This window comes from Carassius auratus, chromosome 16 (assembly GCF_003368295.1).
Source record: "Carassius auratus strain Wakin chromosome 16, ASM336829v1, whole genome shotgun sequence".
NCBI classification, from domain to species: domain Eukaryota; kingdom Metazoa; phylum Chordata; class Actinopteri; order Cypriniformes; family Cyprinidae; genus Carassius; species Carassius auratus.
The window spans coordinates 7,449,800-7,462,925 of record NC_039258.1 but is presented as its reverse complement, the minus strand read 5'-3'; the positions used below and the strand labels follow the sequence as shown (position 1 = coordinate 7,462,925).

Here is a 13,126-nt window from a genome sequence, read left to right as displayed (position 1 = left end):
AAATTCAACTGTAGTTTACATGTTATTTTATATATAAAATCTATATTTACGTAAAGATATATTTTTTTATGTTTTTACATTTTACGATACTAGTATATATCTCACCAGACAGATGTCATTATGCTTGATAGATAATACAGCTAATTATTTGTCTAAAAGTTTATTCAGACTGTAAAGTTTGTTTTGGTCATTTAAGTAATTTCTTCATATTTCATCAGACCTTTTCTTTCCCCCAGCGTTCCTTCAGTGTGTTGAATTATGTTTGCCGGTATGACTTGAGCTTTGATTTATTCTGAATTCAGTGCCTGTTAGCTGCAAACCCAATTCTCAAAGGGGATGGAGCTCCATGGAGAAATGTTTACTAAAGCAGCCATTCTAAACATTACAGTACATGAACTAAGGATTGCTCTAACTACATGTGTAACATGCTGTTTTTTTAGTTTTTTTTTTCTCAACATCCTTTAAATTTCTCCCATCCAATCAACCATAATGACACTCCATATCCTGTCGTTTCTGCACACTGAATTTAAATTGTGCAAATGCCTTGGTGGGAAAAATAAATATGTTGCTCTGTAATGGTACTGACGGCGAGAGAGAGAAAATGCAGAAACTCTGTAGTAAAATGTGATTTGCTAGGGGGCATTTTGGCTCCGGCCAAACATTTTGTGCCAAGAGCCAGGGTGGCTGCCAGTTTCCCAAACAATTGCAGACACCTGTGATGAATGGCTCAATGGTTTGAGCTCCACTGACCCAGCTGCACTTGCATAGGGTTGTGTATGGAGACAAAAAGGCCTGTGAGCAGGAGATAGACTCAGGCTTTAGAAGACACCATGTTGCTTCAGGCCTGTGTAGAGGGAATTTTGACATGAAACAGCACCAGAAGAGGAGCTTTACTTTTAACACATTTGTACTCTCTGTTGAATGTTTTTTTTTTTTTTTTTTTTTTGTGATCAACTTTTTTATTGTCTTTAATTCAACAAAACAACATTAATTCAAACAAAGAAAACATGGAAGGGGACGCAACAGACACATCAGTAATTTTACAATCTGAAAGAAAAAAAAAAAGGTTTCTTATGATCATTCCTTTATACTGTCCAATATTGTTGAAGAAAAATATTGCCATGTATCGATGATACAAGGTTTAGCCTTAATCAGTCGTGCTGTTTTACATTCACAAGACACTATTTTAAGGAGGCTATGAATCCAGAATGTTTTTGCACACATGTATGGAGTAAACCAATTTTGTATCATTGTCTTCTTTGCAGCTGTAAAACCAAAAAAAAAAAAATTCATCGAGAAGACATAAACATGCATTAGACATGTAATTAAGTTTTAGTAAAAAGGATAAAACTGAATTAACATGAGTCTATAGGCATTCCCAAAACATGTGAATAAAAGTACCTGATGATACCATGCTACAGATATGACAGTTACAGGTCGATTGCAGTTTCATTTTAAAACTCATTATGGAGTAATGTATGCTCTATGGATGACTTTGAAATGGATAAGACAATAAGCCAAGTTTTTAGAAGTTAAAGTTAGATTAGACCCCACCCTCTCCCAGTTGACGATAAGTCAAAATCTGTTAATTCACGATTCCATATATGTTTCAGATGTGTCTGCCCTGAAAGCAGAACATAACTGAAAAAATATGATCCTGGTAAACAAAACTTAGTTTTTAGTTCCTGAAATGAGCAGTCCTTGATTATCATATTAGTCACGATGTGTTTATGCTGGTTTATGCCCAATGTAGACCAAGAGGTCTGGACAAATGGCCAATTTCTGCATATAAAATTTTAGTTGTACCATAAGGGTGTGTTGGTACAAATTTTTTTATGTCCTCCCTTCAGACATTAAACCCTTTCCTAGATCCTAATAGAATTGGCCACAACCGGGCCAAATTTATATTCACCATTTTTATTTCTTGTGCCAGCAAATGAAATATCTTGGAGCCTATATAGTTTAACCTTGTAAGAATACTCTCCATTAAGCTTTAGATTAAGGATCAACCCAAATACTGTAGAAGAGCCTTAAGTTGAGATGACAAATGATATAATTTGGCACAACCAATTCTCCTGAAAGTATAGGATGCTGCAATGTGACTAGTTTTATTCTGGGTCGTTTACCATTCCAGATAAACTGGGAAATCGTGGAATTGATCTCCTTAAAGTAACCTGGAGGAGGGGAAAGTGGCAACCTAGAAAAAAGGAAATTAAGCCGAGGTAACAAATTCATTGATGGTGGAGATTTTGTCCTCGAGAGAAACTTTAAGGTTATTTCATCTTTGAATATCAGTTCTAATCTTTATTAAAATTGTTTATTTATATATGGTAATACCTAAGTAAATGAAATAATCTTTAATAGGAATGAATGAGGGGATAGTACAATTAACTTTAACATTGTTAATTGGCATTGAAGCAAATTTGATCCAGTTTATCTTGTACCCAGTTTGTGACCTGTAAAAAATACTAACCGAAAAACATAATAAAGCTAGGCTATATATAGGTCTATATAAATATAATGAATAAATAGGCCTATGTGAGAAATATATTTTTACTTGAATCATAAAAAAAAAAAGGAACTAAAAGCTGTGCAACGGGTAGCCTAGTATGCAGAGTTTCGGTTAATTTTTGTGCTCCGCAAAATGAACCCAGAAGGCAGAAAGTGGCATCCTATTTTTCTTTAGGCTTATTTTCACAAAAGCACAAAGATGTGTTTTTTATTGTGAATGTACACAAATAAAGGCAAACCTTTTACAATTCGGATTGTTAAAAGTAGTCATAAAAAAATCAAGGCGCTGCATGCGCACACACAGTTAAGCATTGAAAAGCAGCATTTTTATTATCATAATAAAATACAGTCAGTCAAACATTAAGGAAAAAATAAAACACGAACACACACACTGGTCAGTTTAAATATGTAGTAATATCTGTTCCATTAAGTGTAGTTTTACATTCACTGTAACAGATTTTTGTAATTTGAACAGTATAATACTGTAAATAGCAAAGGATTATGGGAAAATATAAGTTTAGTACTGTAATTATTCTCTACTGTAAATCGATTTTCCTTTCACATTCAAAATATTCAGAACCTGCATTGTGTGCTTGCAATGTCAAAATTGTACCTACGTGAGGAAAAATAGAATCAATGCCATGCTGCCAGTGACATGTAAATGTTAGTATATGTCCTAAATACCAATCCACCTACATAATCCTTTAAAAAAATAAAAATAAAAAAAATAACGCAAAATAAATATAAGTATTGATCCATTTTGAAGGGCATAAAAAAACAAAAACAAAGGAACAATGAACAACTATGCACAAAATTCAAAGCAGAACACACATTACGGAGATAGAAGGCCTGCGTAAAATAAACTAATTTCGATGCTTGACCAGTCCCCTTCAACACAAGACATGTCCCTAAAAGGCCCACTGAGCCAAAAGCTTAGAGATCGAACTGCTCTCCATTAGCCCGAAAAAATACTAATAATAAATAAAATAAATCATTATTATTTACCAGTCAGTGAACGAGCGTACAGGACAGGGGCAAGATTCCAAAAAGGAATTAGCAAGTGTCATGGCCTCCTTGTTAGTGTTCTCTTCAGGGCAGTTAGTATCACCGCAGACCTCATCGCTGATTTTCCCTCGTTGAGCTGAAAGGATGGAGACGGTAGCCGTTGCCTTCCCACTGCTTTGTAGTGCTGCCGAATACGTCTACAGTGATAATGAAGTAACAAAATCCTCCACCTTTTTAAGAGAGTCGAACGTAATGCTCACCTTTGTGACGTAGTTTAAATACAGATGGATACGTAAGGAAGGGCTGAAGATTGAGTTCTGTCATCTTCTTCAAGACTGGATTAAAGCTCTTTCTCTTGGTACTTGTGGCTGGACTAAAGTTTGGAAAAATAGTAGTGTGACATTGTCCTGCATGTATTTCACTGGATATGCCTGCCAAACACCCTACAGGATTGCTGAGCAGTCATGCCATTTTAGTACACGGAATCTCGATGTCAATCTCGATTTTACAGCTTTTCAGTGAAGGGATCCATTTAGAAAGATTTGCTGTGAGAAAGCCAGCTACATCAGATTCCTCGGCCCCCTCCGGCAACCCCACCAGTCATGTTATTTCTCCTTCTCCTATCTTCAATGTCTGTAATTCAATGTCTGTGTCTGCTTTGCTGTGTTGGCTAGCTTTTCAGCTTCTGCTTTTAGCTCTTTTACAGAATCATTGGTCGTTTGTATATCCAAATGTAGATCACGGAGTGCTGGGGTCAGTACAGAGTCTTTTGCTTCTCTTACAGTTATAGCCACAACCCAATCAAATGTACTTTGTTGCTCTTTGAGCGCTAGCTTGATACCGTTAGCTATAGCAGTATCGGGATCCTCTCTGGAGATGGTGGAAGCTTTAGATTTTTTTTCTTTATTGGCGATTGTTCAATCTCTCTTTTCTGAACGCCCTTGACAGCTTGGTTACTCATAGTGTGATAGGTAAAGAGCAGTTTAAATTTTATTTACAGGATTTATAACATTTTTGACAAAGTGAGCAGAGCGAAGGACTATGCATGCATTGCTTTTGCTTTATGTTTTTCATATGTTAAGACTAAGTAAATTATGATGTTGTCACAATAGTATAATTTGAGTTGCCAATAACTACATTTTTTTTTTCCATCTATTGAATACAAACAGCATCTTTTAACCCTAATATATAAAATATGAATGATGGTGTATAATAAAAATCAGGCCATTTTTTAATTCTTGATATAATAATTCTGAATTCAATTCTGAATGTAATTTAGATTTTATTTTTATTTCCTTTCTTCAATTTATGTAAGTTTCTGTTTGTTTCACAGTTTTTATACAAATTTCAGTTTTCAGTTTTAGTTTTAAGTATTCAATAACTATAACAGTATTTCACAATACTTGATAACAAATTTAATTATGTATTGAATAAAACACTTATTTTAAACTTTAAAATATATGCAAATAAAAATATTAAATATTAATGATGATATTAATGATAATTTTGACACATAAATAATAAAATATTAATATCTCCAAACTTCAGGGTTATTATAAATCAGATGTTTTTGATATTCTTTTCAGTTAATCTTAGTTTAGTTCCACTTTATCATCAAGATTAACATATATATATATATATATATATATATATATATATATATATATATATATATATATATATATATATATATATATATATAAAATTGTGGCATGTTGGCCACAATTATTGGCACCCCTACAAATTATTTTGACTAGAATATCTCTGAAGTATATTACCATTGTGTATATATATATATATATATATATATATATATATATATATATATATATATATATATATATATATATATATATATATATATATATATATATATATATATATATATTATTATTATTATTATTATTATTATTATTATTTTTATTTATTTATTTATATTTTTTTTTTTCTCGCACTAGGAGCATGAAATTGTCCAGTCATGGCTTCCTGTTCCACAGGATTATAAATATGAGGAACACAAAGGACAAATACCCCTCACAAAGAGCATCCATCATAAAGAGTAAAACCAAAGAATATAGTTCTGATGTGCAGAGCAAGATTGCTGAGCTTCACAAAATAGAAAGTGGCTGTACGAAAAGAGCTAAAGCATTGAAATTCGCCATTTCCACCATCAGGGCAATAATTAAGGGGTTCCAATCAACTGAACATCTTACAAATCTGCATGGAAGAGGACATTTGTCTATATATCCTCCTAATGCAGAGTGAGGATGAGAGTTTGAGTGGCTGAAGACTCTCCAAGGATCACAGCTGGAGAATTGCAGAGATTAGTTGAGACTTTGGGTCAGAAAGTGTAAAAAAATAAAAAAATAAATAAAAATAATATCTGCACCACCACATGTTGTTCTCCTTGCTTGTTTTTATATTAGTTTTAGTTTTTAGATATCCAGGTTAATACGGTAAATGGTGTAATTAAAGGTGTATTTTTTTCTGATATTGTATAATATTATCATGCAATTAAAGTTAAATTCATTATTGTCTATTTTTTATTCAATTGTAGTTGCTTTGGGGCTCATGAAAATTTACTATTTTTTTTTTTACATTAATTATGCAGTGGACAAAGTCTATATAGTTATTGCTGATCTACAACCATAAGCATCAACTTATGTTTATGTGTGATAATGTGTATCTCTCTACTGCGTTTGTTGTTGTTTAGTTTACTTAAAGTTACACAAGAAGCATGATACTGTATAAAAGACCATTTAAGAGCACTGTGATGTTTGCCTTACTCACCTCTGAGCTGCAACCTCTGTTTTGTTTTTGCAGAGAGACATGCTGGACGTCAATCAGATTATGAAGGACTTGGCCAGCATGGTGCATGAACAAGGAGACACCATAGGTGAGATCTTATTTGTGTGTGTGTGTGTGTGTGTGTGTGTGCGTGCGTGCGTCTGTGTGTGTGTTCTTGACTCTGTGTTTCCAGTTAAGAGTCTATTGACTCATCCTTGTTTGTCTGGCCTTTCATTGATAATCACTTCTCCCCCATATCCATCCCATAATCCCCTGCTGTGCTGAGGTGAAGTTTCAGAGGGGAGAACAAGACATCACCTTCACCAGCTCAATACATGACAGACAGAGAACTAGTCTCTACAGGCCTCTGGAGGAGACTAAGATCAGAGAAGATCCTCAAAGATTCAATTTATAGTTAACAGGCAGAGAAAGACAGACCGATATTAAACTAGAAGCATGATTTAAGAGCAGAGTCACTGGTTACATGCAGAAAGCAGGGATAATAGTGCTGTTGCTTACTTGCTTGGAAAATATTTAGCCTAAACCTTTGACATTTAATCTATGACACGTCAACAGTCATGACCTGTCAGTTAAATGTATGAAACCAAGCTGAATACAATCAAACTAGAAAACATTTTTTATTTTGTTTTGTTTTATGTATAGTCAGTTTTTGATATTTATTTTATAATTTGAATTTCTCCTGTTTCTATATTTAGATTGTTTTCCATTATATAACACCCAAATCATAACATTTATAAAACATTTTAAAATAGTAAAATCCATTTTCATACAGATTGTTGACATTGAGATGCTTAAATTCACTTGATTTTAGTTTTTAGTGTTTATTTAGAATTTATTTATGAATACTAGTATAGAATAAAAAATAATACAAATTGATTTTATTGTCAGCCAACATAAAAACTATTATTGGCCTTTCTGTATCAGCCAGAATTTTAATATCAGTGGATCTTTAATGATAAATATTACTGTAAATGAAAATGAGGTATCATCATTGACATTTCTAAAATTTTGGGGGCATGAACCATCATTATGTGCCCCTGCTCACATGCTATTATGTCACACATCAGCATTCATTTATTTATTTATTTATGCATTTTCGGTGCTGAAATATAAGTGAAACTGTATGAAAGTCATATGGTTTTCAAATGATATGAGGCTGAGTAAAATAATTGTTAGGTCTATCCATTCTTTTCAGATTTTACATTTATTGCACATTCGTGTCATTCCTTTGCTCAATTGTGTATAGTTGAATACAGATTGCTGTGAGTGAGTCTGCATTAGTATTTAATTTAACTCAGTAAATAAACTGCATGTGATTGAAAACTTCAAATATAAAAGATGTTATAGAGCTGAATATGAAATGGTTACATAAGATCAGAGACCCTTAGCCTTGGCCTCTCTGTTGGAAAATGCCCATTCCTGTTCTAATTGGTACTCATCCAGCACGGTGTCCTTTCATCCGGCTTTTTTAATTAATCCTCTGTGTACTGTCCATTCAACAGGCCAGATGAGTAAAGATACTATTCCTTCAGGAGAGATTAAGGATGTGTTTGCACATTCCTCATCCTAATTTTACACCCTACCAGTCACAATGCAACAGCAGCCCATGGAAAAAAAGAAGAGAAAATGGAGGAGTAACACAATAAGGAAGGCGTTCACAAGAGAAAAGGGAGATTGAAACTTTCCTTGTCCCTAACTTTCTTCCTCGCACGGACACTTAACATTTACACAGGGAAATGATGTCAGACACGTTGAAGGTTATCACAAGTTATGACTAGCGAAATAACCAGAATCTAGTGGGAGACACAGTATACAATAAACCACCCAATAACGCTGTTCTGCCCTTTAGAAGGACACTTGAGGATGTAGGTGGACCATATTTTTTGTTTTGTTTTCATCTGTTCCACTTTTAGGGTATTTTCATTATTTTACATGCATTGCGATTTTCATATTATCTTATTTATTTATAACCTAAAAAACTATATTAGTATTCTAAAATAACACTGATTATGAGTTTCCACTTTAGTTGCCTAATTAGACAGTTCATATCATTTTTTTAAAAATAATTTTCATGAAAATAAAGCCACTCAACTCATACTTATTTCTCTTTTTCCACACACTGAACACATGCAAGGTCTGAATGGGGGGATTTAGGACATGTGTGCCCCTCATATCCCAAACATTTTATTTTTCCCTATAAAGGGACATCTTCATGTGGTCGTGATATGTTTCTGGAAATATGGCCTCTTGTAGAGTCACTTAGACCATGATTTTGAAGTATGTGATATTGTATGCACCAACATATGCACATGCAAACATTTCATAGATGATTTTCAGAAAACAATATTGGAGTTTAGAAAACAACATCCTGGCCTGATGTTTTCAAGAGATCTTCCTCAGACCAGAGATGTAAGGCCAGAACAAAAGCCCGTGTGACACATTTCTGTTTTGCTCAGAGTCCATAAGAGTTTAAAGAGCCTGAAATAAAAGTGGCAAAATTGCTCTCTGCCTTTGTATCCAGGATGTTTATTAGGATGTAGATGTGAATAAAGTCTCTGAGGATGGCCGTGATTGGAGGGGTGGAGTTAGGACAGAGGAGGCAAGTAAACAGATGCAGAAAGTTTGGATTTGTGCTTTTAGCACAGCCTTACGAAAAGGTGAGCTTCTATAATAAAGCCAGAACAAAGTCGTGACGTAGGACAACATTTCAAGTCAACCAATCAGAAGTGAGATTTAGAAATTTTCAAGAAATATCTGTTTTAGGCTTACAATCAGAGTTAAGTGTGTCTTCACCCTTGTTAATCACCTATCATTTCCCTTTGAATTAGGAATAAATTGTGGTTAGGTTTAGGTTGATCCAGAATCATCAACAAAAGATGTTGATCCAAGAACATGTCTTACTTGGCAAAATCACAGCAACTATATATATATATGTGTGTGTGTGTGTGTGTGTGTGTGTGTGTGTGTGTGTGTGTGTGTGTGTGTGTGTCATGCATGTCACTTTCATGTTAGCCTTTCTCAAGCTTGTACTGCTTGCCACAGCTGTCTAACACTGTAGTCCGCACTGAATGCTGTTCTGTTTATTCACTGCTTTAGCAATGCTTAAGGTTATCTGTGTACATAGTATGTCTATTAATTCTGTAAAGAGGTGATGTGATTCTGTGGCTATGAATGCTAAATTATGTTTCAAACTAATTGGGTGTTTGTTTTACAGCTCAGCTTTGTGCCTCCCTAATTGGTTGATTCTTTAATTATTTCTAGCCTAATGTTTCCAGGAGTATTCACCGTGCGCACGTGTGAGTCAGTAGTGACCAACTGAGAAGTCTCCAGATAAGAGCTCGTCAAGCCTGTTCATTTAGAGTCATTATAAAGTGTGTCTCTGTAATTCGTAGATGAATTGAGGATGATGGAAATTAAAAAGCAACCATTGCATTATGTTTACAGAGGCTGTTTGCCCATGTTTGGCAGTCGATAAGGTTATATTACACAGAGTAGGACTCTGCATATAAAAAGCTGAATTAAAAGAGGAACAAGTGCTGGTGTGATTCAGCTAGTTTAAAGCACAAGCAGTACTGGCCTTTTTGGACACCAGTGATTCACACTGCATCTGCAGTCATCTGTCTGCAACTGAGCTAGCTATGCATTATAGATAATGGTACATCTTTTATCAATTGTTTAAGACATTTTGTTTAGTTAGTGAATAAAAAAAGAAACCAAACAATAGCTCTGTTCCAAAATCTAGCTTACCTAGCAAATCCTGCTTAAGCTAGACAGTGTTTTTGAGCTTTATACTGAGGTGAAGCCAGCTTGAAACAATATGTAGCATAGTTATGTTGACGTATAAGATAACACATACTTTGTGGATAATAAGACAATCCCAGAACACGCTGACTAGAAAGGTTTAGCCTTTCTAAAGGCTAAAATCTATGGAGGCTATGGAGATGTCAAATACTTTTGATTTGGAAAAATTCTGTGCTATATTTTTATTATCATGTCAAGTCATTAGCCTAGTGTTGGTAACATCAGATACAAAATTTAGTAACAGTAATGTCTGAATTGATTTTCCGCAATAATGCATGAACTGGTCAAGACAAGAAGACTGATTGCTATACATTTATAATTAAACTTTATTTGGAGTATTTATTTATTTTACAGTGCACATTTCTTAATATTATGCCTAAAATGTATTAAAAATACATTTACATATTTATGTACTTAATAGAAAAACTACAATTGTACTTTTGGTATACTAAACTGGTATACTTTAAGTCTGCTAAATTTTGTGCTAAATGCACTTTTATTTTGTAGTAGTATGAATTCCAATTGAAGTATATATGATTTTTCTGCTTAAAAATATTGCTAAAGTGCAACTAAAGTGCAAGCATTCTTCTGGTACACTTTAAGTATCTTGCATTTAAAGATTTAATATACTGAGATTTCAAAATCCTTATAAATAGTGATATTAAACAAAATTGTAATCTGCAATGTTTTATGGGACATAATTAAACCATTCGCTCCCTAAAATAATTTAAATGTCCGGTCTTGTATCTTTGTCTGATTTTTTTTGTTTTATGGTCATCCTCTCAGAGTGGTTTGGTTTGGTTCCTGGCCTAACACAATTTTTTTTTTCTTTTCTTTTTTTTTTTTTTTTTTTTTTTGGAAAGAATCCTTCTGTATCCAACGCTGTTGAAAAAAAAAAAAAAATGGGTGGCCACCATGGAGCTATTGAAATCAACTGAATCTCTGGTGTGTTTCATGTGAGAAGTCATTTGTGTCATGTACTCTACACGAATGACAGTTTACAGAGTTGCTATGAAAAATATTTCAAACCATTCGCTTATAAAGTTCCATTACAGTTGGGATGCTAGTGTAGAAAATAGCTGCTTTTGTAGACGGTAAACAGTGAAGCGACTTTTGGAACAGCGTCACTCAATAGCTTTGATAAAAATCCATTTAGAATGTATTTTTGACACAGGTGACACTAATAAGAGGTTGGTTGCCCTGCGGGGTGTGTTTAGCAGACATGGCTGATGATTCATCAACCACAGGGCCTTCTTTTCAGATTCGCTATTGAAATATTGATTGATAAGTCTCCGTATGATGTGTCATCTCCCTTCAGTGTTTCTAAAACAGCCATTTCTCATTTCAACCTAGATTATCTGTGCCTGTACTGGTAGTAGATGACAGGCCAGTAGTCTCAGATGGAGACGGAAGAAATGTTCACACTGGGAAGGTTATATTGGTCACTGAAGTAGACAGTAAGCGCTTTCTGAATATCGTGTGGCCCACACACGCGTTCAGATATTGCTTTGTGTAAACTTTGGTTTGTTTGTTCCCGTCTTCAGCAGTTGAGACCATATTTTTGCTATTTTTCACTTTTGTGGCTCAATGTATCTCGTTGATCAGGCACCTCCACCTGAGAACAGGCTTGTGATAACAAGAACTAAACGAGAAACTATGAAGTGGTACAACAGCTCCTACAGGTTTAATTATACCAGAGAGCAACTGCGCTCCACCCAGCTTATTCAAAACGGGCAATTTAGCTGTTACCAGAAATAGAAGGAAACATAGTGTTGAGATGAATCCAAGTCAGGGAGGTGGGATGGAATATTACAACTTGATAGTTAATCCTTTAGAAGTCCATCTAACAGAATGATGGATAAAAAAAATCTATAAAATATACATTTATAGACGAATACACTTTCCCACAGCTTCTTTCCATGCAAACCTTCCCCTTACACATCTCATGGTGAGGGCGGAGACCAGCACCAAATCAAATCAGAGAAAGATAAACAAAACCTCATTAGTTCCTTCAGCTAGGCAGAGGTGAGGTCTACAGTGTTCCCCTCAGCTGAGCCTGCCCTGCTTTAACCCTGCTGTAACTCTCCCGCTTCTGCTTTCGTTCTGCTCTCCTGTGTGGTGAACCGCACATTTGTTTTTAATTGGGAAGGGAATTGACTTTGCATTTGAATCAATGCTCTCACTTGCCAGTATAAGTACATGTGCATTGGAACAAGACAACTCATTTGGATTATTCAAAGTTAATAATTGGCTGACTTTCCTGCGAATTAAGGAAGCAGGGACATAACCGAGTCTTTGTGTGTTAGCTTATTATCATACAGTATGTGTGTTTCTAAGCACAATTCTCTGCGGAAAATGTCTTTTTGTCATGAATTTCTGAGCAGAATATTAGCTAATCTTCTCTTGGTACCGTGAGAGATGTCACAAGTATTTGTTTATGCTTTTATACTAGATATTGCCTAATACACAAATGGTCATACTATAACCATTAAAATATATTTAAAGTACTTTCACAGATTTTTTATTTTTTATTTATTTTTATTTTACAGACCAGTAATGCAGTAAATGCTTCACAAAACAATGTATAATTGAGTCTTAATAATTCCTCTTGCACAAGTGCGTCCTGCTTTTGAAAGGCTAATTAATGTAATGATGCCCTCTCAAAAATGCCCTCTCATCACTGGGCATCACAGGTATTTGGTAGCTGCACGGATCTCATTCTGCCTAGCGAACATCTCTGCATGGATGAATGAACATCACCTACCTACAGCTCAACCTGGAAAGGACGGAGGTTCTTGTCTTCCCTGCCACTCCAGCTGTACAACATGATTTCACCATCCAGCTAGGTTCTTCTACAATTACCCTATCAACTTCGGTCAGAAATCTTAATGATATCTTTGATCCCAAGCTGACTTTCAAAGACTACATTGACTACAAATACTGATAGATCTTGCAGGTTTGCATTTCACAACATTATAAAGACCAGGCCCTTTCTAATAGA

The 13,126-nt window shown here is 34.6% G+C and overlaps 1 protein-coding gene across 1 annotated transcript in view; it reads left to right on the top strand.

Annotated features, from left to right (window-relative positions):
* Positions 1-13,126, top strand: part of tsnare1 (T-SNARE Domain Containing 1) — a 107,335-nt gene that overhangs the window by 64,253 nt on the left and 29,956 nt on the right. The window contains exon 9 of the mRNA XM_026283712.1: positions 6,340-6,412. Within this exon, the coding sequence (XP_026139497.1) occupies positions 6,340-6,412 (73 nt within the window). The remainder of the gene's footprint in view (positions 1-6,339; positions 6,413-13,126) is intronic.